Genomic DNA, 27,837 nt, shown 5'->3' with positions numbered 1-27,837 from the left:
ACTGGGTAGGAGGTGGGGGGGAAAGAAGGGTATGTCTGGACAAACAAAAACCTGCAGTTAGGAGGCTCTTTCAGATCAGGAGAGTATAATCACCAAATACGGCTTTCAACTGTTGGAGGTTGGAGCTCCAAGAGACAAGTGTGGCAATATAAAAATGTAGTGTTGTTGAAACTTGCTAATATATACATTCATAAATTAAAAGGTTAAATAAGTTTCTTAATCTACCTTTTGGAACTCCAGCCACATTAATCTCTGGCAGCCAATACATTAGTAGCAATTTAAAATCATGACCTTGTGGATTGAAAGAGGGATCTGATGCACATGGGCTGCACTCATCAAATTTTCGGTTCTCAAACATCTATTTTTTACCTCCCATTCCTTCCTAGGCTATTTGGCTCTCTATTCTCTCCTTCAATTTGAGCACTGAGGTGGCAGGCCAAGGGGTTAGGGCTGGTAGATGAGGCCACTTGCTGCTAACACAATATTGAGTCAAAAGCAACTGCAACGATAGTCCACCCTCTGTTTGGGCCAGCCTCTCATAGAGCAAACTGTTTTTTTAGAAATGGTGGTGATACAATACAACATTAACTACTTTCTAAACGGAGATAAATGGCCCAGTTTTAAATCTATACATATTTGGATAAACTTCATGCTTTTCATTTCAGGGACATGGAATATTGTTTTTTTGGCAGAGACTGGATTCAGAAAACTCGGGTTCCTGAGTGCATGACATGCAAAACCTAGATTTTAGAAAAGCAATGTGTCAATGATGATAGACCATTTAAATCAAGAGGCAAGAGAAAGGGAGGTGTATCTGACTTGTCATTGCAGACATACAGTGGACCACATAATGTCTTACTTGAGTAAAGGAATGCTATTAAGGCAGTGTTTTTTTGGCTTGTCTACTAGGCAAAACGATAAAGCATGTTGCATGAAGATATTGTTTAGAAGGTGTAGCAGAACCTATAAACACAGTTTACATCACAGCCAGCATTATAAAGAAATGTTACTGAGCTGCCCAATTATGAGCACAGTGCTGTATGTTCAATTGATGTTTTCAGAACTTAATACTAAATGTCTAATGAGCATTTGTTGGATCACAACTTAGTCTGTTCAACCCTACACTTTTCTAATAGCTTCTTTATTAAGATAATAAATGCTCCAAAAAAACTCTTGGGCATTTTGAAGGTTGTAATATGGTTATTCCCTTCATGGATTAGAATGGAACACATCAGAAACCAAATGGGAATTCAGAACTGGCCAAAAGAGAACAGACCATGATAAAGGAGTCATTCTTTTTGTGGAACAGGAAATGTCACTTTAATTCACAATGGATCAGTGCCAACTAGAAAATCACCCATTTCTTTCTTGACCATGAAAGGCAGACACCTTCTATAAAATAAAGTGCAATACTAAGTTTTTTTTATATCATAAGAAAACAATCCATCTACAATATTATGTAAGCAGAGTTCGGAATGGCAACTAGCAAACAGCAATAAATTCACAGTGTGCATTAATTGCGTTTATGCATAATTGTATTGACGAGAGATACCAGTACTGGAGAACTGAACTTTTCTTTTCCACCCAGATACAGTATCAAGCTCTTCAAGTTAGGCATTGCATATGTTAGGTAAAGGTGTCTCTACCTCATTCTAACAATTCTTAATCTGAATCCAAGGAAATCCCTTATTGTATTAGCATCAACCTAGGAATTATCCACATGATTCCTACCCTGTTCATTTTACCAGGTTAGCCCAGTTATCACAGGCAAAACAGACTGCAGATGTAATCCTTCAGGAAAGGAAAAGTCAGTGGTGGTTTAGATTTAGATTCCAGTTGCTTGGGAGTTCAGTGCTCAAGGAATGCTGTGTCTATGAGGCACTTGCCTCAAAAGTATTTTTAAATTCTTACACAAGTGAATATCTAGAACATTAATACTCTGCTTAAATGGTATGAACTATTATTATAATATGACTTTACTGCAGATGATGTCACCAGTACCACAGGACGGATGCAAAGCAATTCACAGATCTCTATTAATTACATTATATACACAATACTTGCACTTTAATACATTCAGCTTTGTACATGTAACCCTATCCTAACACATCATTTTACTCAAATGCATTTTCATGAACCCATGATGTACTCTTGTTTTAGAGCATGTGTGAAAGCACATAACTTGATGCTAGTTCATACAGGGCATGTTAAATAGGCAGCAGTTCTCAGATGCTAATCTGCGAAAACAGTACAAACAGGGTTATACATTCTGGAACACTCAATTTAATTTCTGGTGAGGACATTCTAATTCATTTTGGTAAATGATAATGTTATACAGTACTATCAAGTCACTTCAGATAAAGGTATGTCCAGTTACTCCCATTATATAGAACTCAAAAACACAAAAGTATTCTCCCAAATGTAACGCACACGATGTATTGAGTGCAGGAAATGCACTGTCAAAAGGCCCCTAGGGACAATGAAATTATATGGAAATCCAATGTCTACGAAATGGGCCCGAGTGCGTTCCCATGTTTTACAAATAAATTGTATTGACAAATGGTTGACTGAGTAGGGAAGAAACATGAGGGCTTATAATTTGGCCTGCTATTTTAATTTAGAGTGCACAGAAATCGCAAAGTACTAGGTATCTTGGCAAAATGGACTCTATTTAATTAGGATTGTACTGTGCTAAAATTCAATGCAAAACACTACTGAAGTTGTCATGGGAGCCACTGTCTTTCAGTCAACTACAAAAACACATACATTCTAATGACTAGCATCTAGCTTCTTCTGTTAATTCTGAAAATAGCAAAGGCAACACACCCTCATTGACCCTAATTATATAGAAAATTGTACGAGTATAATGGAGCATTGAGTTTAATTCTCCATCCAACTCACTTTAAAAAGACCCATAGGCCAAACATTAGTAAATATAAATTCAAGAATGCAAACTTTGTTCGACAATAATGCGCATCTCCACCAAGATCAAATTGCAAATTAAATTTTGACAGGAAGGAAAAGTACAATTAGTGAATGGGTTAGGGCCCAGCTATAAAGGATTGCTACACTTCCCGCTATAAAGGATCATTGCACACCCAAGACAGACGAAACATTAATTCATTTTTACCCTTTTTTGTAACATGTTTAAGGAGGAATGAAGTCCTAGTAGAAGAGATAGAGACTTTGCTGAAACTTCAGCAAAACGTTACCTCATCAGCTGGTAGGTGTGAAGAGTTAAATACAATTGTATTTGTTTCTGTAATCACAATGAACACTCCAGTCATCACAGAGAGGAATGAGGAGAGAGAAGACAGACAGGAATAATCTATTTCAATTCTGATTGTTCTTTAGCTGCAACTTGATCATAACCAACAATAACCTTGATTTGCACATGGCTCCCTGCTATCATTTCAGCTTTGATTGAGGATATCCTTGCCAAGACAAGCTGCACCTCAATCTATACTGGTTTTAGGTGATAGATAATGCTGGTTATGTTTTAATAAATTTAAGTATACCAGCTCCTTTGTCTAGAGTTATTTTCTTCAGCATCTGTAGGGTGCTATCAAACAGCAGTGACTTACTTCTACACACGCTGTAATGTGGAAAGAGGAGAATTGACAGACTCAGCCTTCAGTCCTGGTCCTTTTCAGACAACCCACTTTTCGGTCCCTGCTGCCTTGCACGTGAGCTAATTTAATGGATCAACTGTAAACTGCTCAGATAGTTAACCAAAAGTTAGCTGTATCCAAAATCATTATAAACATTTGCTGAGTAGTCAACTGGAAATGCTGCATGATTTTCAGGACATCTTAAATCGAAATAATTTTAAATGCTTTGAACACACCAGGTAGGAGAGGGTTCAACTTCCCCACCATCATCTGATCCCCTTAACACACCAGGCTAGAACCAGGCTCTTGGGTAAGGAATGAATTTTCATAATGAATATGCCCCACCCTTTACTGAAAGTGCTCAACGCATCCTGAAAAATGACTGAAGTACAAACACATCAGGAAGTCTGCAATTTCAGCATGGGATTGCTAGAGCACTCCCCAGCTCATTTTAAATGCCAGAGCATTCTCCTGCTCATTTCAACAGCTCCCAACAATTGTGTGAACTACATAGTAACCCGCTGCCTCAACAATTCACTAATGATTTTTTTTTTGTCCATTACTTTCTGCACTCTGTATGCATAAAACTTTACATTCTTTTAAATATATATTGTAACTGCACTTGCATGCAAGTGCTCTTTAAATAAAAAAATGTCAGAAAATGGCCAGAGTAATTTGGCGCTGCAGAAAGCGAAGATCTCAGCCCTGGGGTGAAATGCAGGATTTCTATGGGCCACTTCCTCCTTCATAACCAACAAGTCACATAGATGACACCTGGCACCAAGGACACATTTAAATTGGTTCTGTTTGATCACCTTTACTGATCCCTTTACAAGCTTTTAAACTGTATACTTAGAAATATTCCAACCTTACAACCAATTTTACCATCCTTAGTTGTTTACATAATTTGAATTGGAAAAGGATTAATTTCACCAGGGATTCTGTAACACTGATTCTCTTTCACCTTACAAGATAAAGCATATCAAAAATTATTCCTTCTCTCTCACACCCATCCCTCTCCCACGTGTGGTTATGTAATCACGTTCACTTGTTCGTTCCCTACTCTGGTGGCAGGCCAGTAGATGGTTTACCTAGGACTAATGTTACAGATGCAGCCAAATTTCCTACCACTAATATGAATGTATATGATGGCTGAATGTTTATACTCGGGCAGGTAAAAATACGTAACTATTTTCTTTACAATCCCCGTCCACTTGCGCCGTGCTCCTCACGTCGACAAAACAATACAGGAAAAATTTAGCAAATTGCATCGTACTGGTATAGGCTACACAGTACCATGGGTTAGTAATTACAGTCTGGCGTTTCATTGAACCAGTGGTGCCATAGTTCCCAGGTCCTAAACTGTGCAGTCTGAATCATATTTAAAAAAAAATTCTTCGCCAAATTCCACTAATGGTGAACCTCATTTTCAATGAGACTGTCTTCGCAGGACTGGAACTCTCCCTCATTAACCACTTCCCTGGTGTCCTTCTGCGATGTCGGCTCGTCGTCATCTCCTGTGGGCTCAGACTGAGGATCCTGCAATACCTGGGCGATGTACCTCTGTATGTGAAAGTTAGTACAGGTTAGCATTGCATTAGTTTACAAAGTAGTCTGTCTCAAAACAGGGAGGGAGTCTAGATCACCTGCAAACCCCACCCACCCCCTCCATATAAAGTAGCATTTTGCATTCCAGGTTTTTTATTTTCTTGGAAGATTCACTGAGGCAGAATTTACTGCATCTGATAAAGGGATGGTTAGACTTGTCCTTGTCTGTTTAATTTCCATGAACTTTTGCACAGCGGGCTGCTGGAAGTGGTATAAGAGTGGAAAATGCTGGAGAAGCTCAACAGGTCTAGAAGCAACTGTAGCGAGAGAAACATTAACTGTTGAATATTCCCAGCATTTTCTGTTTTTATTTTGGATTTTCAGCCTTTGTAGTACTTTGCTTTTGTTTGATGTAAGTAGGAGATGGAAATGTGCTGCGTCCTATGGGAACAAGGCAAGCAACTGTATAAGTTAGAGGACTGGATTAGAGGAATGTCAAATCAGACCCAGAATGTGAAATGGAGCATGAAAAAAGACTGTATTAAGAGTGAGAGAAAAAAAGGAGACAAAGAAAAAGTTAAATTTTTAAAAAAAATCTCCAATTAAAAGGTGAAGGAATGAGACCCCACACTTGCAAAGGGTTTTCAGAGCTAGAGAGGTTGCCAAACTATAATTAAGATTTACGAAGCCATTAAGATGGATAAGTCAACCGAAATGGATAAATCCTGAATTTCTGTGGCGAGTTTAGTTTCTATCTACGAAGTACAGCAACTTCATGCTGTTCAATAGAATTGAATGGGGAGCGAAATGTAAGATGCTGTTAATGTGCAGCTTATGAAGGAATGGCACATTTTGGTCAGCAATTTCCGGATTTCTGTGTTTAACTGCACACCTGCAGACACCTGAAGTTGCTGTCCAACATAAACAACAATGTGTATTATTAGCCTCTCAATTATTTTTACAGTAAATTGCAGAAACAGCTATTCAGCCCACTGTGTGCCACTGGTTGCTTTTTTGTTTGTATTAATTCTAATCACATTCCTCTGCACAATTTTTCAAATACTCTACTTATCCCCAATTACTTTTTAAATTATGCTATAATCTCTGCCTCAAGAGTTAATTGTGGTAAATCATAAGTTTCTATAGAACATAAAAGAAATAAACACTTTACATTAATGTACTGTTTGTCCTCCACTGTGCTTCCCTACCCCCACATTGGATTAATGATTCAGACTCCTCACACCACCTAACAATCTCATTTACATCACTATGGACAGGAGCTGAGCTGATCCCAAGTACCTCCTTGTAACTAGATAAGCAGAGGGTTTTAAATTATGCAGGGCTTGGATAAATAGGTAAACGTTTTTTATTCATTCATGGGATGTAGGTTTCGCTGGCTGGGCCAGCATTTATTGCCCATCCCTAGTTGCCCTTGAGAAGGTCGTGGTGAGCTGCCTTCTTGAACCGCTGCAGTCCATGTGGTAAACCTCAGGAAACAGTGACATGGGTAGCAAACTTACTAAGGAATGGAGAGGGGTTAGAAGATTTTTCGAGCTTGAATGCTTTGCACAATTCAAGGCAGACAATTACGGTAAATTTGAATAAATAGTTTAAGTTGGGGGGAATTCAGGGCTATAAAGGATAGAGTGCGACAGTGCCTTTTGAGAAAAGAGCCAAGATAGACGATCGATAATTAGCTGCATTTGGTGCTGTAAGTATAGATCCCAAGTTCTGACCGGCATGATAGTAATAACACTACACAGGTCACAAAGAAATTTAGTTAAAAAAAACAACAGATCCAGCTCTGCTCTCAGCTAAAGGGAAACCTTGAAAAGCTTTGCTGGAACTTCTGAACCATTGTAGTAGCAGGAATTAACTCACTATCATATCAAACTGGTGGAAGAGACAGCTAAATAATATTGTGCCACTGTCAGTGACAGTTAACCTGTTCCTGGATTGTGGAACTAAGAGCCACAAAAATATTTAACAGCACACAAGGCACTGGAGTGTCTGGAGTATCTGCTCAAGTCTTGGCTCCTAGCTCTGACGCAAGTGTGCCACTAACTGAACATTTTCTATAATACTCCTAAAACTGAGACCCTGAAACAAGAGGAAACACTCTTTCAGGTGAAAAGGTAACTTACGGTAACCTTTGGTGGGGATGAAGTGCTTTCCCGTTGTCCGTTTGTTTCAACGGCACCATCTACTTCACTACGATCAATCTGAAAGTGAGATCAACATTCATAAGAAGTCTTATACATATGTCACTGTGCCAACCAAATCCACTGCAAACATGCCTGCTCCTATCATGCTACATGAATATTCCTTTATCCCCAAAGATAATTCAATCAAACCTCCAGAATATTCATGTATCCTCACATTTCTGCTCTTAACATCTGGCCTGCTGCTCCCTCCCCCGACTTTCCCATCCCTGCCGAATCAGCAAACTACATGGGAACGAGAGTGAGCGTGCGGGGGTGGGAGGGAAGAGAGAGATCGAGGGGGGAAGAGGGAGAGAGAGAGAGAGAGTGAACGCGAAAGGGGAAAGAGCTAGGTACGTCAGTATGGTGTGAGCCTTGGAGGGGAACCTGGATCAGTGTTCTAGCGACGTTGCTGCTCTGACACTTCAGTGATGGCCACCGTGCTAGGTTGTACAACTGAAGTAAGATTGGCAAATTGCTTTAGGCATCCTGCAAAGAGCACACGCTGCAGTGAATCAGTGATGGTTATAGAGTTCAATAGCAGCAGTGCTGACTATATGGACCTTGTCCAAGATGATGTTGGGCTTCCCAAGTATAGCTTGTGGCTGCAACTGATCTGGCAATTGGAGAGCATTCCATTCCAATCCACTCCTGCAGTGGCTTAATGCATTTAACAAAACAACTGCTCTTGGGAAGTAGCCAGTGCTGACAAGGATCGACTTAAGAACATAGGAACAGTTGGACATTCAATCCCTCAAGCCGGTCCTGCCATTTAATTAGATTATGGCTGATCTGTACCAGAGGTCCACTAGCTCACCTTTACTCCAAATCCCTAGTTACTTTTACATAACAGAAGTTATTGATCTCTTGAAAAGTTCACTTATCCAGAGAAATGCACCAGTTAATGGTGATTGACACTTAACTGCCAAGCATTGGAACTTAAACCAGGCAGCTTGACTTTGGTAAAGGCATTCCCCTGAGAAATGAGCCAGTGCTAGCATGGCTATCACTTATGTTGTTTAGCTGAAACAGGCAGTGTGTGTATATCTTCCTGTTTGCAAAGAACAGGGCCCTGTGTATTAATATGTGTAGCTTCCAGTTCACACAAATGCTCCATACTGTGAGCCCGACTGAATCTTCAATTGGTTGTCAGTGTAATTTTTAACACACTGGAGGATTATTTAGCAAATGTTGTCCAATCACAAAATACAGTGTCCAACATTAGATGTGATTGACTTTTGCAAACACGGGCTGGTTGGATACGGTCTGTACTTTGCCCATTGCAAACACTGGAAGGGACATGCTGTGGCCTACATACCTAGCATTGCACTGGCACCGAAATTCATATACCACACTACTCATTCGTGTGATAGGCAGAACGTCTCTTTGGCTTGACGGCAGCATCCTGTTAGTAGCGAATACTTGTGTTGCTACCTGCATAGTAGCAGCGTGAAACAGTTAGCTACATCTGTTGCTCAAATGTTTGTGGTGCCTTGCCCTTCCAGGGTAATCAGGTAGACTGGGCACTTTTCAGGGCCGAAAGTGACGGCCTTAGGCTCGTTCATGAATTTGCGTGATATACAGCGTGAAATGATCTGATCAGGGTAGCCATTATCCTGCAGGATGTCTTTGATGCACCCATTTCAGCATCAAGCTTGCATGGTGAACAAATGGCTCACCATATATTTACAAGGTTACCAATAAGGCCAATCTTATAGCACCTGGAACTGTAAGAATTCCAACATGTGCATTGACCAATGAAGGTAGACTTACAGTAGACTGTGGTAGAGAACCCCCTGGCAGATTTCTCGACTAGTATGTTCATTTGACTGCTCCATTCCAAAGGTGAATTTGTGCGCAGATGGAGCCCATTAACACATGCAAGGAAATTATTACATGCTGCAGATTTAGGGAATTCCTTAATCTTTTAAAATTAAGTGAATACAAGCAATGTTTATGCAACCTCTCCTCATAAATTAACCTTTTAAACCCTAGTGCAAATTCACCAGAATTTGCACTGTAATCCCTGTACAATTGAGGCATCACTTCTTCAGTTTTGTAATCTAGCCCCCTTGAGATAAACACCAACATTCCATTAACCTTCATGATTGCAATTTGTACCTGCACACGGGAACCCAAATCTCTTTGCTCCTCTGCAGTTCCTAGTCTCTCACCATTAATAAAATATCCTGATTTATGTTTCTCAAAACCAAAGTGGATGATTTCATACTTCTTCACATTAAAATTCATTGGCCATAGTTTTGCCCACTCACTTAGTCTGTCCATATCTATAACTTCCAGCTCCCATCTACACAACTTAGTCATTCGTCATCTGCAAAGTTGGATATACAAAAACTAATTTTCATCCAAGTTATTGACTTATGTGGTGAAAATCTGAAACCTCTGCATAGATTTCTGGGAAATGCCAATCAGAGAACAAGCTCTTTATCCCTACTCTGTCTCCTATTTACCAACCCATGTCACCTGTTGCCACTAAATCTTTGTTCCCTAATTTATGCCAATAATCCTCCGTGAAGAACCTCATCAAGTTTCTTTTGGAAGTCCAAAGACAACATCCATAAATATTCCCCCATTTACTATGCTAGTGATCTCCTCTAAACATTCAACAAGATTAGGTGGACATGTCCTACTCAGCACAAATCCACACTAATTCTCTTTGATCAATTGTCCAAGTTCTCTGTCATCTTGTCTCTTATAAGATTCCAATAACTTCCCTATAATTTGTTAAACTGGCATAATTACCCATTTTTCCTTTTCTGCCTATCATAAATAAGGAATCAAAAATATAATTAAGGAATAACATTTACATTTTTACAATCCCAAGGCACAATATCTGAATGTAGGAAGTTTTGGAAAATGAGGATTAACATCAGCAATTTCCTTCTCTATTCTTTTCACACCTCGGGGTAGAAACCATCAGGTTCTGGAGACTTATCTAGCTCAAGTCCCATTACTTTTCAATTAGCATATTTTATAAAAATGTTCCTCCTCCTGACTTATTTCTAAGTTCTCATGAGCCACTGGTATTTTGTCCAATAGTTCCTCTACTGTGAAAGTGGATTCAAAGGGCTCCTAACAAATCTGCCATTTTCGGATTAACCATAATAGCCTCTTTGACATCTGTCTTTAATGGGCCCACATTCCCCACTGATTTCTAGCTGCCTGGAGGTGGTGGTGGTGGCGTTGAGAACTCTCGTTAAGCTGTAGTCCTTGTGATAATGGCACTTCCACAACGATGTTAGGTAGGGGATGCCAGCTTTCTGTCCCAGTGGTGACAAAAAAAGACATATGTCCAAGTCATGATGGTGACTTGAGGTGAACTAGAGCTGATGATGTTTCTGTGACACTGCTGCTCTTGTTCTTCCTAAGTTTCGAGAGAGAGAGACAGATAGACACACGCATTCTGTCCTTTCAAAGTAACCTTGGTGAGCTGCCTTAGTATATCTTTCATACAATACATATTGCAGCCACAATACTGTGGTGCTGGATGAATGGCAGGTGCACCAATCGAGGGAACTGCTGTATCCTAGATGGTGCTGAGCTTTCAGAGTATTGTTGCAACTATACCCACAAAGGTGAGCCGAGTATTCCATTGCACTGCTAACTCAAGTGGATGGTGCACAGTCAGGCGGTGAACCACATTTCATAGGGCACTCTTTCATCCTGCTTTTTTCAGCCTGTGTGTTGATTTGGCTGGTCCAGTTTCAGGTTAATCATAGCTTTTGCAATTTGCTGTCATTTACCTGGCATTAAGGTGATGAAAATGTCAGCCCAAGAGAGATTCCGCTGTAGGATGGCACATTTTACGGGGCACTGTTTTAAAATTAGGGGTCACCCTTTTAGGACAGAGATGAGGAGATATTTTTTCTGAGGATTGTGTGGCTTTGGAACTCTGTTTCAGAAGGTGGTGGAGACAGGGCCATTGAATATTGTTAAGATGGCGGTAGATAGATTCCCTTGCCTAACAAGAATCTAAGGTTATCGGGGATAGATGGGAATGTGGAATTCAAAACACAAACAGGTCAGCCATGATCTTACTGAATGGTGGAGCAGGCTCGAGGGGCTGAGTGGCCTACTCCTGCACCTATTGCTTATGTTCATAACACGATAGAGAGTATCCTCAACTTGAAGACAGTCCTTATGGAGACAAAGTCCAGTGTGGTGGTCACTCCTACCAATTCTGTCATGGACAGATGCATCTGCGGCAGGCAGGTTGTTGAGAATGAGATGAAGTATGTTTTTCCCTCTTGTTTGCTCCCTCACCACCTGCCACTGACCCAGTCTAGCAGCTATGTCCTTTAGGACTCCACCAGCTATGTCAGTAATGGTGCTACCGAGCCACTCTTGGTGATGGGCATTGAAGACCCTTACCTAGAGTACATTGTGTGCCCTTGCCTCCCTCATTGCTTCCTCCAAGTGGTGCTCAACAGGAGGAGCACTGATTCATCAGCTGAGGGGGCATGGTGAGCAGGTTATTGGTGAATATTTGTTGCTTCATGACTCCTGCCATTATTTTATGGTGATTCAGAGAAGATTGATAAGGGAGTAATTGGCTAGTTGGATTGTTTTTTTAAAAAACCTGTCCATGAATCAGGTGGTCTGGTGGAATCAAAATCTCCTCTCTGCTCACTACATAGGTTCCAAGTGAAATTAAATTAATTTGGGGTAGTTTCATTCTAGCTTCTAGAAACAGGAATAGACCATTCAGCCTCTTAAGCCTGTTTCATCATTCAGTTAGATTATGGCTGATCTGTATTTTATTTCCTTCTACCCATTTTTGTTCTGTAAGCCTCATACTTTTTTTTTGTTAGGAAAGGGTGTCAAAATCGAATCTTGTGGGCAATAACCTTGCTCTGAATGGCTAGTGTGTGAAATGGAAAAGTCACATTGATGCACCAGGAAGCACTCTTTGGAGACTGGAATTGGGACATGATGCTGGGGTACATTAGGAATTTGCCTCTGCATCGAATTGCAGTGTTTCCAGTTATTTTTGTCCTTGTGTACTGCTGAGCTACATGCACTGAATGTTCAAGTCCAACTTCCTATAATTTACATACATTACAAGTTCCTATCAATGCATTTATTCATCAATATGTCAAGTGCTAAAACCAACCCTTTCCAAACTTCTGAGCCCAAAAATTCAAAGACGGCAAAGCAGTGAAAAAGGAACGCCTGGCCTTTGTAAACTGTACTGCCAGTGTGTGAAGGCTGCATTCAGCTCACATAATTTGGACACCTCATTGAAACCCACATCAGATAATTTCTGGGAAAAGCCTGGTAATGACAGAGGGCAAAATATTGCTCAAATTGACATCCTTCACCCAGAAAAGCGTGAAATGAAATGATAGGAAAAAGACCCCAGCATGCAAATTGAGTTATGAAGGTTTTCATTTTGATTATTATGGATTTCCATGATCTTCAAGAATGATTGATATAAATTAGTCAAAGTTAATTCCCAAACACCACATGGTGAAAATTACCAGTGTCCTGTAACAGGATTCGTCCTCCGTATTTACAGTATCTGCTGGAGTGGAGGGTTGCTGAAAATCAACATTTTCAATAGTTACATTATCTACAAGTGAAAATAAAAACCTGGCAAGGCTCATCTTACCAATACTGGAACCATGAAAATTAAATCCTTCTCCTTTAAAGTGCATTGTGTGATATCATCCCAGTACTGGCTCTACAATTAATCCTAAAAAACTGCCAAGGTTCATTTTACCAATATCAGAGCTAGGAGACTTTAAAGTACATGGTGTTAACTGATCTCAGTAATGGCTGTATAATTGATCTCCACACGCCTGGGCTGGAAGGCAAGGACAAGGAAGTACAACAAAAAAAATATAAATCACTGTTCCTATTCCCAAGCACTGTTCAGTGACCCTGTGCTGCTAAAGTGGGTTGCAGGCAAGTTTCATAAGGACATAATAAAATGCCCTTGTTGGTCTAATAGACGTTAGCATCTTCACTCTCCAAGTTCACGCACGATGAGTGGTCACTGGGGTGAAATGCCAGAGGGCTGTCAGCACGTGAAATTTTACCCCAACAAAAAATAGTTCTTTCCATTGTGGGAGGGAAGATTGGGGCAAAGGGAAATTAAAAAATTAGTTCCTTTAGAAAAACCTAAGGAAAATAAAATTTCATGGTAATACTTGCAGCAGGGCTGGCAATGAGATAGAACACAGATTCAAAAGGTATCTCCTGTGATGCTTGGGGGAAGGGCCATCTCTACAGCAGCAAGTACTTGATCCATATTCTGGGAAGATTTCAAGTTTGATTCCTGGTCCCTGGTGAATTAGCAGGTCTCTATAGTGTAGCAGCCAACGGCATTACGATTGGCCTCAGTGTCTCTGCAGTTGGGAAGCTGGACTAGCTATCCAACAATTCTTGCTGGTAGGTGCACAGGTGTCAGTTGGGGACATAAGGTTCAGATGTGAAACTTGTCATGATCCAATGAATCTCAATAACTAGGATCACACAAAGCAAGGCCCCACACAGGCATCTGTAGAATTGACCATGGAGTCGTCAATTTCAGGAAGAGGGGAAAATGGTTAAAAAAGGCTTACAGTAATACTTCACAGGGGCTTCCTTTGAACCACTTTTCCAACCCTTATGGAATCTCATTATATAGTAGCATTCTTAAGAGGCCTGGCAGGATGTTATTTACACACTTAAGCTTTCAACTGGGTAATAAGGCAAGAGAGATATACAGCAGCAGAGTAGGGAGAAGTAACCAAAAAAAAAATCACATCTCCCTTTGCATTGTTCGATAACTCAAGTAATATACTGTTTTGCAGTAACAAGCAGGCTATAGTATGTAATGCAACATGTATTATTCTGCTGTTGACGTGGCTTTGCCTTTAGGGACACAAAGTTGAATGCATGTGAATCCTGAGCTTAATTTGGGATTAACTGTAGGTGAAGGAAGTGTGGAAATAAATATACATACTTGCATCCAAATTTATGGGGTGCAAGAATGTTTTGAACAATTACAAGTGCCTGACCCAAAGGTTCATTAATAGCCACAGTTATCAGAATTGTTGTATTGAGCCCCTTTCCAAGTGGCGAGCGTTTATGCAGCGGCCTTAAAGAGACAGGCCAGTCAACAGCTGAACACCATGACCATGCACCAGTCACAAGGGTACCCAAAAGCATACCACAGTGTCTAGATAACAAGTGGCTTACCTTATAGTTATGAGCACTGAGGTATTTGAAGTGGCCAAAACAGACGTGAGACAGGCAGATAACGATAGTGACCACAAGCACAACAAATGTAAACATGGATGTAGCAGCTAAGAATCCTGCATACAAAAGATATTTAGTTTGAAGATTAGTTAAATACAAATCTCTAAAGAATTTCCAACATAATAGCAAACCACACTTGCAATTACATAGTGCCTTTAACATAGTAAAATATCCCAAGGCACTTCACAGGAGTGTTCCTAGACAAGAACTGACAATAAGCTATGTAAATAGATAGGAGGACAGATGGTCAAAAGCTTGATCAGGTTTTAAAGAGACAGAGGCAGAGGGGTTTAGGGAGTGAATTCCAGATTTCAGGGCCTATTTAGCAGAAGGCACACTTGCCAATGGCAAAGTGATGAAAATCTGGGATGCCCAAGAGACCAGAATTGGAAGAGTGCATAGATCTCAGAGGATTGTAGGGCTGGAAGAGGGTTCAAGACAGGGAGGAGCAAAGCCATGGAGAGGCTTGAACAGAAAAATGAGAATTTCAAAATTGGGAGGCTGCTGGACTGGGGGTGAGCACAGGGGTGATGGGTGAGTGGGACTAGGTGTAATTTAGGATACAGGCAGAAGACATCAAGGATATATGACTGAGTATGCTGTAGTTTCATTATAGGTGAATGAATTGAGGGTTAGAAGTCCTTGCTAGAGTCTTAATTATACTCTATTTATGGTGAGCGGCTATGTTCAGCTTTCACTGATTAGTAATCTCTAAAGTGTGTGAACAATTTGTGCACAATCTTTATACCAAACTCAGTGGTAGGAACTGAGCATAGAATCACTGCATGTCTTAGTCACAGTATCAGAAGTGCAGTACTGAGTAGAGATGAGCAGGGAGATGTGGCCAGAGGGCAAATCACAGCGTCAGATATAGTCAGGGATGTGACTTGTGCTGTTTGGAGCTATGTTTCTCATAACAGTCACATAGAGACTGCATGAGGACAACAGATTTCATTCCCTACAAGGACAGTAATGAACCTGTTGGATTTTTAACTACAATCTGATAGCTTGATGGTCATTCCTATTGATGCCATTTCCAGATTAAAATTCTCAGCATGCCATTGTGGGATTTGGGGATTTGAACTCGTTCTCTGGATTATTTGTCCAGGCCTCTGAATTACTAGTCAGTAATGTTATCACTAAATTTCTGTAGCTGTACAGTAACTTAAATATACTTCAGGTAATAAAAAAATGGAGAAAGGAAATGGCGGTGTTGGGGCAGGAGGTGCAGGGGAAAAAAAAAAATCAGAATTCTGATAAGTGATCGTTGACCTCAAATGTTAACTCTTTCTCTCTTCACTGATGCTGCCAACCCTGCTGAGTATTCCCAGCATTTTTTTGTTTTTAATTGCAGATTTCCAATAATTGAAGTATTGTGCTTTTGCATATCTATATATCATAGATGTTGGTTGAGGGATAAATACTGGACACGATGCTCTTCCTTGAAATAGTGCTGTGGGATCTTGCAAGTCTACTTGAAAGGGCCTGAGTTTAATGTCTCACCTGACAGATGGCACCTCGGGCAGTGCAGCAGTCACCAAGTACTGCGCTGGATTTCGGCCTAGGCTTTGTGCTCGAGTGGACTGGGACTTGAACTTGCAACCTTATGACTTGAAGGTAAGAGTGCTAACCACTGAAGTTGACAATACGAGAGAGAAATGGTGGAAGGAACAGCTGAAGAAACAGGAAAATAGAAAAATAAGAAAGGAACACAAAATCGTCACATCTTACCAGTTCTTACAGTAGAGAAGAAAAGCAGGCATAACAGGCACAGGATGGGAGCTGCCACCACCTGATTTACTGCTCCTGAGTGGATCTTCTTATCAAGTTTGGCAGGCAGATAGGCGTAGTACAGGTTGTAGCGATCCACCAAGTGCTTCAATAGCATGTACATTAAACCTAACAACAGAAAAAAAAAACACCCTATATTAGAAAATCTCTAAAGAAATAAAGCAAGATTTGCAGGCAGCAAAAATCAAACAACCCGCTTTGAATTTTTCTTTTAGGTTTTGAGTAATCTTTTGACAATGGGGGAAAGAGATACACAAAGTGGTGATGAGCAGTGGTGGCTCAGAAAGAGAGTGCCATGCTATGAAAGCTGAAGGCAACAGTGAGGCAAGGAGCAGAGCAGGCCAGAATTAAAAAATACTCGCATTTAGCGCTTTTCATAATATTAGGACAGCACAAGTGCTTTATAGCCAATTAAATATATTTGAAGTGTAGTCACTGTTGTAACGTAGGAAGTTCAGCAGCAAATTTGTGTACAAAGTTCCCAAAAACATTTGGCAATGATCAGATTACCTGCTTGCTTTTTTTTTTAAAAGAAGTGATGTTGGTTGAGGGATAAATATTGGCCAGGGCACTAGCCATAACTCCCCTTGTCTTTTTCGAAATAGTGTTATGGGACCTTATACATACACCTGAGAATACAGGCTATGTTAAAGGTGTTTAGTTAAAAGCAAGTTGTTATTGAATTGGGTTGTATAGCTGAAGGAGATCAGAGGTCATGATTCCAAACTGGGAAACAGGGGGAAAGCAATTAAGGCAAAAAGAGTGAGATGATAGATCATAAAATTGTGCCAGGATCTTTTTGGGGGTAATTGGAGAATCTTTCATAGGATGTGGGCATTCCTGGCTAGTTCAGCATTTGCTGCCCATCCCTAATTGCCAGAGAAGGTGGTGGTGGTGAGCTGCTTTCTTGAACTGCTGCAGTCCATGTGGTGTAGGTACTGAGAGATCATCATCATTATTATTATTCCTACAGTGCTGTTAGGAGGGGAGTGCCAGGACTTTGACCCAGTCACAGCAGAGGAAGTGCAATATAGTTCCAAGTCTGGATGGTGAGAGACTTGTAGGGGAGCTTGCAGGTGGTGTTTCCATGCATTTGCTGTCTTTGTCCTTCGAGGTGGTAGAGGTCGCAGATTTTTAATGGGGTGAATAGCCTGTCAGATAGATTGTAAATAGTATGGAAACTCTCTCACAGCCTTGCTTGACATTGGTCTGGATTTTGAAAGTGTCTTTTTCAGATCTCCCACTCAAGACAGTTGCAGTACTCTGCAGTACTATTGCCAGAATGTTGTCAGGGCCCATTGCCTTTGCAGTGTACAGTGCCTTCAGCCTTCTTGATATCACGTGGAACGAATTGAATTGGCTGAAGACTGGCATCTGTGATGCTGGGGTCCTGTGGAGGAGGCAGAGGTGGATCATCCACTCAGCACTTCTGGCTGAAGATTGTTGCAAATGCTTCAGCCTCATCTTTTGCACTGATGTGCTGGGCTCCTCCATCATTGAGAATGGAGATATTTGGGCAGTCTCCTCCTCCAGTGAGTTGTTTAATTGTCCACCACCATTCATGACTGGATGTGGCAGGACTGCAGAGCTTAGATCTGATCTGTCGGTTGTGGGATCACTTAGCTCTGTCTATCGCATGCTGCTTTCGCTGTTTGGTATGCTAGTAGACCTATGCTGTAGCTTCACCAGATTGACACTTCATTTTTAGATTATATGTGGTGCTGCTCCTGGCATGCTCTCCTGCACTCTTTATTGAACCAGGGTTGACAAAAATGATGCAGGGCTTGTGTTCCTTTCTGCCCCCAAAATATAGTTCTCTCAAAGACTTGAATAAACAAGAACAAATTTAAAGAAATGTTTACTGACACTGTTCAGGCTCAAAAATAAAACCCCATGAGGGCAAGGTGGAGAGATGCTACAAGGGCTACTGGAGAGCTAGTCAGGACCTTCAGGAGAGGGGGAAAAAACTGAGGTTAGAAAAAAGTGCTTCTTGCAGTGTGGGACTGCTTTAAATAATCATCTAAACAGTCAGCCCTTGTGATTGCTCAGAGCACAGGGGGAGGCAATGGCATAGTGGTATTGTCACTGAACTCGTAATCCAGGGTAATGCTCTGGTGACCCACTGCAGATGGTGGGATTTGAATTCAATAAAAGTCTGGAATTAAAAGTCTAATGACCACCATGAAACTGTTGTCGATTGTTGTAAAAAACCCATCTTTAGACTACTCTTAAATGGCCACTAGCAAGCCACTCAGTTGTAACAAACCGCTACAAAGGCGCAAAAAAGGAATGATGCCACTCGGCATCGACAATGGCAATTGCAGCCGTGTCGACCCCTGTAAAGTCCTCCTTACTAACAGCTGGGGGCTAGTGCCAAAATTGGGAGAGCTGTCTCACAGACTAGTTAAGCAACAGCCTGACATAGTCATCCTCATGGCATCATGCCTTGCAGATACTATCCCAGACACCAACAGGGCAGACCCAGCAGAGGTGGCGGCACAGTGGTATACAGTGTCCTGCGAGTCCTTAACATTGACTCCGGACCCATGAAGTCTCATGGCGCCAGGTCAAAAATGGGCAAGGAAATCTCCTGCTGATTACCACGTACTGCCCTCCCTCAACTGATGAATCAGTGCACCTCCATGTTGAACATCACTTGGAGGGAGCACTGAGGTTGGCAAGGGTGCAGAATGTACTCTGGGTGGGGGACTTCAATGTCCATCATCAAGAGTGTCTCGGTCGCACCACTACTGACCGAGCCCTAAAGGACATAGCTGCTACACTGGGTCTGCAGCAGGTGGTGAGGGAACCAACAAGAGGGAAAAACATACTTGACCTCATCCTCACCAACCTGCCTGCCACAGATATATCTGTCCATGACAGTATCGGTAGGAGTGACCACTGCACAGTCTTTCCCATTGAGGATATCCTCCATTGTGTTGTGTGGCAGTACCACCGTGCTAAACGGGACAAATTTTGAACAGATCTAGCAACTCAAGACTGGGCATCCATGAGCTGCTGTGGGCCATCATCAGCAGCAATTGTACTCGAACACAATCTGTAACCTCATGGTCTGGCATATCCCCCACTCTACCATTACCATCAAGCCATGGAATCAACCCTGGTTCAATGAAGAGTGCAGGTGGGCATGCCAGGAGCAGCACCAGGCATACCTAAAAATGAGGTGTCAACCTGGTGAAGCTATAAAACAGGACCACTTGTGTGCCAAACAGCATAAGTAGCAAGTGATAGACAGATCTAAGGGATCTCACAACCAACAGATCAGAGCCAAGCTCTGCAGTCCTGCCACATCCAGTCATAAATGGTGATGGACAATTAAACGACTCACTAGGAGGCGGAGGCTCCACAAATATCCCCATCCTCAATGATGGATGAGCCCAGCACAGCAGTGCAAAATATAAGGCTGAAGCATTTGCAACAATCTGCAGCCAGAAGTGTCTAGCGGATGATCCATCTCCTCTGGAGGTCCCCAGCATCACAGATGCCAGTCTTCAGCCAATTCGATTCAATCCACGTGATATGAAGAAACAGCTGAAGACAATGGATAATGCAAAGGCAATGGGCCCTGACAATATTCCGGCAATAGTACTGAAGACTTGTGCTCCAGAACTTGCCGCACCCCTAGCCAAGCTGTTCCAGTACAGCTACAATACTGGCATCTACCCAGCTATGTGGAAAATTGCCCAGGTATGTCCTGTACACAAAGCAGGACAAATCAAACCCAGCCAATTACTGCCCCATCAGTCTACTCTCGATCATCAGTAATGGAAGGGGTCATCAGCAGTGCTATCAAGCGGCATTTGCTTTGCAATAACCTGCTCACTGATGCCCAGTTTGGGTTCCACCAGGGATACTCAGCTCCTGACCTCATTACCACCGTGGTTCAAACATGCACAAAAGAGCTGAACTCCCGAGGTGAGGCAAGAGCGACTGCCCTTGACATCAAGGCAGTATTTGACCGAGTGTGGCATTAAGGAACCCTAGCAAAACTGAAGTCAATGGGAATCAGGGGGAAAACTCTCCACGGGTTGGAGTCATACCTAGCACAAAGGAAGATGGTTGTGGTTGTTGGATGTCAGTCATCTCAACTCCAGGACATCACTGCAGGAATTCCTCAGGGTAGTGTCCTAGGCCCAACCATCTTCATCTGCTTCATCAATGTCCTTCCTTCCATCATAAAGGTCAGAAGTGGGGATGTTCACTGATGATTGCACAATGTTCAGCACCATTCACAACTCCTCAGATACTGAAGCAGTCCATGTCCAAATGCAGCAAGATCTGAACAATATCCAGGCTTGGGCTGACAAGTGGCAAGTAACATTCGCACGTGTCAGGTGTCAGGTAATAACTTTCTCCAACAAGAGAGAATCCAACCATCGCCCCTTGATGTTCAATGGCATTACCATCACTGAACCCCCCACTATCAACATCCTGGGGGTTACCATTGACCAAAAACTGAACTGGACTAGCCATATAAATACTGTGGCTACAAGAGCAGATCAGAGGCTAGTAACTCACCTCCTGACTCCACAGAGCCTGTCCACCATCTACAAGGCACAAGTTAGGTGCGTGAAGGAATACTCCCCACTTGCCTGGATAAGTGCAGCTCCTACAACACTCAAGAAGCTGGACACGTCCAGGACAAAGCAGTCCGCTTGATTGGCACCACATCCACAAACATTCACTCCCTCCACCACTATCGCACAGTAGCAGCAGTGTGTACCATCTACAAGATGCACTGCAGCAATTCACCAAGGCTCCTTGGGCAGCACCTTCCAAACCCATGACCACTACCATCTAGAAGGACAAGGGCAGCAGATAGATGGGAATATCACCACCTAGAAGCTCCCCTCCAAGTTACTCATCATCCTGACTTGGAAACATATTGCCGTTCCTTCACTGACGCTGGGTCAAAATCCTGGCACTACCTTCCTAACAGCACTCTGTACCTACACCACATGGGCCGCAACGGTTCAAGAAGGCAGCTCACCACCATATTCTCAAGGGCAATTAGGGATGGGCAATAAATGCTGGCGCAGCCAGCGAAGCCCACATCCCGTGAATGAATAAAAAAAGACACAGCTATTTTGGCACCTATTGCATGGTTCCAAGAAAATGTAACAAGCATGGGTCTTGGTATGATTTAATAGAATGGTTGAACAGGCTCAAGGGACTGAATGATCTAGTCTTGTTTCTATAACTAATAGATCACTTAAACTAGGGCTGACACCTCATTAAAGCAATTATTGCTAAAAAAGAGACGTGTCAAAGCTTTTCATCTTGCACTTATCAGGACACTTTGTACAAATGCAGACAGAAAGAACATGTACACACCTGTTTAGCCTGTTTCAGCTAAACAAAATATTTGGCAGCCATTCGCTGCCTTGACCAATCAGGGTCAAGCTGCCTGGTTTAAATTTCAAACAATGCTTGGCAGTTAACTGTCACTGGTCTAATCTCCATGGCAACACCTCTACCAGAGTCCACTTGCTGACCAATCAGCACTCTCTTCACAAACAGTAGAAATTGTGGTTCTCCCTTACATTGATCTGTTTTTTCAGCAATACTCAAGTTCTATACTACTGAATGACTAAAGCAATTATACATGGCTTCAAAATACAGGCCAAAAATTGGCTAAAGAGAGTTTGGAATGCAGAGGAAGCACGTGGAGAAGCAGAAATACTTTAGGAATTAAGATTCCGTAACCAAATCAAAATTGAACAACTGAAAGTTTGTGTTGGTTAATTGCTGACTGACAGAGGAGTCTGTAATGGTTCAGTCTATACGCACCTTTATTAAGGCTTAATATTCCTACGGATTTGTGTATAGAACTACAGTCCTAAAAAGAAAATGAACTGTAATCAGAGAGCCAAAATCTGGAGGATTATTAAAATAAGAGGGAACATGTTCTACAAACAGCTGAGTAGTGTCCAATTTCACTGAATCAGACCTGGAGTCCACATCACTGCTGTCTTTGATATTTGCTTGAAAACTGAATGTGGGGGAATAATTGTTCCACCTGTTTGAACCGCAGTATTAAATTTAGAACACTAATGTGTTGAAACATCTCAAAAATGATTCACAGGTTCTTCCTTAAGCAGCACCATTGGGTCTTCAATGACCACCTGAAGACAGTTGGAACTCATTCTCAAAGGAAAAGTCAATAATGCTGACAGTGTAGTACTCACTAGATTATGAACACTCAGCCAGAGATAGTTCAAATTTGTGTCTCTTATGGAATGGGGGTGGGAGTAGAAAAGTGCATCTTCCTTGCATTAAGATGACAAATCCATTCAAAGAAACTCCAATTAAATTCACCACTTACATTTGCCATTTAAACAGCTGGACATCCAACAGTAATGAAGGGCTTAACACGTACTAACAACATTTATCCAGTTAAACAATGGTGAGCAGAATCATGTTTAGTTAGTCATGGTTAGAAATATTTTCCACAGGGAGGGTTATTTAATATGAACGTGCCAATTAGGAGCAGAAGTAGGCCACTCAGCCCTTTGAGCCTGCTCTGCCATTCAATAAGGTCATGGTTGATCTGACTGTAACCTCCTGCCTAATATCAATATTTAACCCTGGCTCAGTGGTAGGAATCCTATCTCTATATCAGAAGATTATGAGTTCAATCCCCAATCCAGAGGTTCCAGGCAGAACTTGCTGCGTGCAAATTGGGTCTCGTGTTTGCTTACATAAAATAACTACACGACAAAAGTATTTCATTGGCTGTTAAGTACTTTAGGATGTCCGGAGGAAAAGAAGTGCTAGATAAAAGCAAGTTCAATGAAAAAAATAAGCCTAATTGCTTTCAACCCTGCCTCAAGCTTTCAATTTTAATTGAATCGCTGTTCCTTGTTACAAACAATCCTTTGGAAAACGTAGGGAACAAGTTGGGAGAAAAGGAGAAATATCCGTTTTATTAACAAAATGTATTATTTTATTAAACGTTGTTTAGCAAAATAATACAGGCTTATACTCTCTTGATTTGTTTCACATCTCAATGATGTGAACCATCAGACAATATATAAGGAAAGAAAAAGATGCAGAAGTTGCACTAATGAATGGCATATGCACAACAGAATGACAGATCTATGAGCTATAGTGTAACCCAGTAGTTAAACAAAAATAACAGCTGTAGACCAATTATTCACGAGAGTGGGGCAAGTTAATAACTTTACACTTGCAAGTTTGCACATTCCTTCCATTTGCTCTTCATCTGATGTATTAAGGATGTTGTTGGAGTTACCTGACCATGTTGTCAACAAGGTTTGGTGTGTTGATACCACAGCCTGATGTCTGGGAGGTGGGGAAGTGGAAGTTAGGGGATGGTTGTTAATTTTAGCACAGATTTGTAATCACCCAATACTTCAAGGTGTTTTGTACCCCTCAATGCTAGCACATCCAAATTTGTTAGAATGAATTTTAAAATTCTGCCATTTCATATAACAAATGGTATTTTTCCCTGTATAAAAGAAAAAGCCAGGAAGCCATCCTGGTTTAGGTATCCTAATTTGATGTAGCCATATCTATGTAGCTTGAGCTTTCCTGGAGTCCATATGTGGGTGCATTTTGGATGCCGCTCCAGACCCAAGCGCAATCTATTTCCACATTTACTCTTTTACTTTTTTCTTCATCCCTCCAAGACCTCGCTCTTCTTTTATTATGCTTCCTTTCCACTCTCCACTCTCATTTTTCCCTCCCAATTCCCTACCCCAATTGTTCAATATTCCTCAATCTTTCTGCTCTCTTGCTGCCCTCCCAGGTTTGAATCCCTGTTAGATAAGCCTACAGCTTCCCTCTGTCTCTCTTGTGGCACCCTCAAGGGCTCATCAAGATACTCGGCACTGGCTCATAGAAGCATAGAAAAGTTACGGTGCAGAAAGAGACCATTTAGCCCAGTATGTCAGTGCCAGCCAGAAGAGAGAGAAAAAAAACTAGCTGGTCATTTTAATCCCACTTTCCAGGACTTGGTCTATAGCCTTTCAGATTACAGTGCTTCAGATGTAGATCCAAGTACCTTTTAAATGAGTTGAGCATTTCAACCTCAACCACTGATTTAGGCAGTGAACTCCAGATGCCCACCACCCTGTACTTGAAAAAATGTTGTTCTCGTGTCCCCTCTAATCCATCTATCAATCACCTTAAATCTATGCTCCCTGGTAATTGACCCTCAGCTAGGGGAAACAAGTCTTTCCTGTCTATCCTATCTAGATCCCTCAATTTTGTACAACTCAATTAAGTTACCCCTCAGCCTCCTCTGTTCTAAGAGAAACAACCCTAACCTATCCAATCTCTCCTCATAACTGCAATTTTCAAGTCCTGGCAACATGCTTGTAAATCTCCTCTGCACTCTCTCCAATGCAATTGTGTTCTTCCTGTAATGTGGTGACCAGAACTGTACACAAAATTCCAGCCGTGGCCTAACCAGCGTTTTATGCAGTTCCATCATTACATCCCTGCTTTGATACTCAATACCTCGTCCAATAAAGAAAAGCATTCCTTTACCACCTTATCCACCTGTCCTTCCACCTTCAGGGACCTGTGGTCATGCACTCCAAGGTCTCTCACATCCACAACCCCTCTCAATATCCTCCTGTTTATTGAGTATTCCCTTGTTTTGTTAGTCTTCCCCAAATGCATTACCTCACACTTTTCCAAATTGAATTCCATTTGCCACTTTTCTGCCCACTCAACCAAACCATTGATATCATTCTAGAGGCAACAGCTATCCTCTTCACTATCAACTACACGGCCAATTTGTGTGTCTGCAAATTTCCCAATCATACCTCCCGCATTTATGTCCAAATCATTAACATATACAACAAACAGCAAGGGCCCCAACACAGCCCATTTGCAAAAACATCTATTGACCATTGTTTCCTGTCACTGAGCCAATTTTGGATCCAACTTGCACCTTCCCCTGTATCCCAAGGGATCTCACTTTTCTGACCACTCTGCCATGTGGGACCTTGTCAAATGTCTTACTAAAATCCATGAAGCCAACATCCACTGCACTACCCTCATCAATTCTCCTTGTTACATCGTCAAAAAATTATATGAAGTGAGTAAGACATGATCTTCCCCTAGCAAAACCATGTTGACTGTCCCTGATCAACCTATGCCTTTCTAAGTGACAGTTTATCCTGTCTCAGAATTGATTCCAATAATTTGCCCACCACTGAAGTCAGACTAACTGGTTTAATAATTTTCTGGCCTATCCCTTGCACCCTTTTTAAATGGTACAACATTTGCAGACTTCCAATCCTTTGGTACGTTGCCTGTATATAGTGAGGATTGGAAAATTATCCTCAGAGCATCTGCTATTTCCTCCTTGGCTTCCTTTAACAGCCTGGGATACAATCCATCCAGCCCTGGTGACTTATCCGCCTTCCAGGATGTCAGTCGCTCCAGTACTTCCTCTCGCACTATGCTTATTGTATGTAATGTTTCACACTCCTCCTCATTAACTAGGATGTCTGCATCTCTTGCTCTTAATGTACTGGTAAAACATCCAGTATATGGATGAGTAGCAACCCCAACTGCTCCATCCCACCCTGTCGTCCATCTACCCGACCAATGTGCCCACTGGGGGTGAACCTTACCAATCTTCTTCCTGCTCAATTCCCTCCCACTGCTGACCCTGTGGACTTTGCCAGCAGATCTGCTCTCACTACCCCTTTATGCATCTCCTGCCAGAATGTGCGTTCACTTGTGAACAAGGCCCTTGCCATTCATCAACCTATTGTAGATGATCGCATTGACATCATGGCCTGAATGGAAATCTGGTTGAGGGTGATAACATCTTGCCACTTGATGAAGCCTCTTTACATGGCTACATATTCCAGCACTGCTCTTGCCAAGACTACTGCAGTTGTAGCGTGGTGCTCATCGTCAAATGACACCTTGGCTTGACCACCTCTGGTACTTTTCCATCCTTTGAGCATCTCACCTGGACAGAGATTGCAGAATTCTGCAGTACAGAGGGATCAGAGTGTCCTAGTACATGAATCACAAAAAGTTAGTATGGAATGTTGGTGTTTATTACCAGAGGAAATGGAATATAGAAGTAGATAAGTTTTGCTTCAGCTATGTAGGGCACTGGTGAGACCACATCTGGAGTACTGTGTACAGTTGGTAGGAAAGTGGTATGAAAAACAGAGATGCAGAGTATTTCTTGATTGGGAAGTGTTGAAGGCCAAAGAGACCTGGGTATTCTTGTTCATAAGTCACAAAGCTAACATGCAGATGCAGCAAGCAATTAGGAAGGCAAATTGGATATTGGTCTTTATTGAAGATGATTTAGAGTACAGGAGTAAGGAAGTCTTGCTGATATTTCATAGAGCCTTGGTGAGACCATAACTGTAGTATGGTGTGCAGTTTTGGTCTCCTTATTAAGGAAGCATACGCTGGCGTTAAGAAACTCAAATGCTTAATTTAGTTTGAAGTTCAGAGATGGGGAACTCCAGTTCCTGATGAACCTTGGGCCACCTGCACATGCACCAGCCAGGAAATGGTCGCAAATGTGCAGTTTGCTGGGTTTGCATTCTTTTGGCAGAGGACTGGCTCTGTAAGCTTGTGCAGAGAGGAGAGAGGAATGCCATGAAAAGGGCAAGTCAAATGATCTGAGGAGTGCCATTAGCAAGTGAGCATGGCCCAGGGAGCAGGACATGGGAGGGGGAGGACAGGGAGAGGTCCCAAAAGGCAGTCCCAGGTAAGGGATGAAAGCCAAGGGTCAGAAATAGGTCCCTTAAGTGAAGGAAGACAGGAGCAGAGTAATAGGCTCTGAATCCAAGAGAGCGCTGCAGGGAGCAGACTCAGAAGTGGGCATGAGAGGATCCCTGAAGATCTGAGAAGGCAGCCAAAGGTTGGTGACTCCATGCTGCTGCTGGCTGGTGGGGCAAAGGTACCCCCTTGAAGCACTATGTTCTGCTTGGCACAGCCAAAGATCAGAGATTGTGTGTGGAAAATGAAGCTCGAGTGTATTCAGAAATCCAGGGAAAAAGAATCTCGGAAGGTGAGACTGAAACCCTGCGTGGTGGGTCATTGTTGAAGATGCCAGAGGGGAGCAACTTTCGAAGAGAATTCCAAGGCTAGGTCTCCAATTGTGGGGATTAGAAACCCTTGCGAGAAAGATGAAGTTTCAGTGAGATTGGTTGGCTCAAAATTTCTGCGTGGGTTGTTGAGAAATCCCTGGAATCTGTTTAGGTCGCATCTGTCATCTATTGTATCGTGTGGTATGTCTGACCACAGTTTGCCTGTTAATTCACATATACCTCATACTTATCCTGAATGCAAGATAGATATTGTAAATGGTTGGATCTTTCTGAACTTGTATAGTAAAGTTTATTTTTGGTTGTTCAAAACCTGTGGAATCTTGTGGCTTTATTCAC

General features: G+C 41.9%; 1 protein-coding gene across 1 annotated transcript in view; it reads right to left on the bottom strand.

Moving 5' to 3' along the window:
* Positions 1-1,292: 1,292 nt before the first annotated feature.
* The window catches only part of LOC144681046 (mechanosensitive cation channel TMEM63B-like), a 314,615-nt gene continuing 288,070 nt past the window's right edge, over positions 1,293-27,837 (bottom strand). The window contains exons 21-25 of the mRNA XM_078542732.1: positions 16,358-16,525; positions 14,567-14,682; positions 12,862-12,921; positions 7,304-7,381; positions 1,293-5,174 (exon numbers count right to left, since the gene is read on the bottom strand). Coding sequence (XP_078398858.1) covers positions 5,022-5,174; positions 7,304-7,381; positions 12,862-12,921; positions 14,567-14,682; positions 16,358-16,525 — 575 coding nt within the window. The 3' untranslated portion in view covers positions 1,293-5,021. The remainder of the gene's footprint in view (positions 5,175-7,303; positions 7,382-12,861; positions 12,922-14,566; positions 14,683-16,357; positions 16,526-27,837) is intronic.

Source organism: Cetorhinus maximus, chromosome 5, assembly GCF_964194155.1.
Source record: "Cetorhinus maximus chromosome 5, sCetMax3.hap1.1, whole genome shotgun sequence".
Classification (NCBI taxonomy): domain Eukaryota; kingdom Metazoa; phylum Chordata; class Chondrichthyes; order Lamniformes; family Cetorhinidae; genus Cetorhinus; species Cetorhinus maximus.
This window is presented reverse-complemented; position numbering and strand designations above follow the sequence as displayed.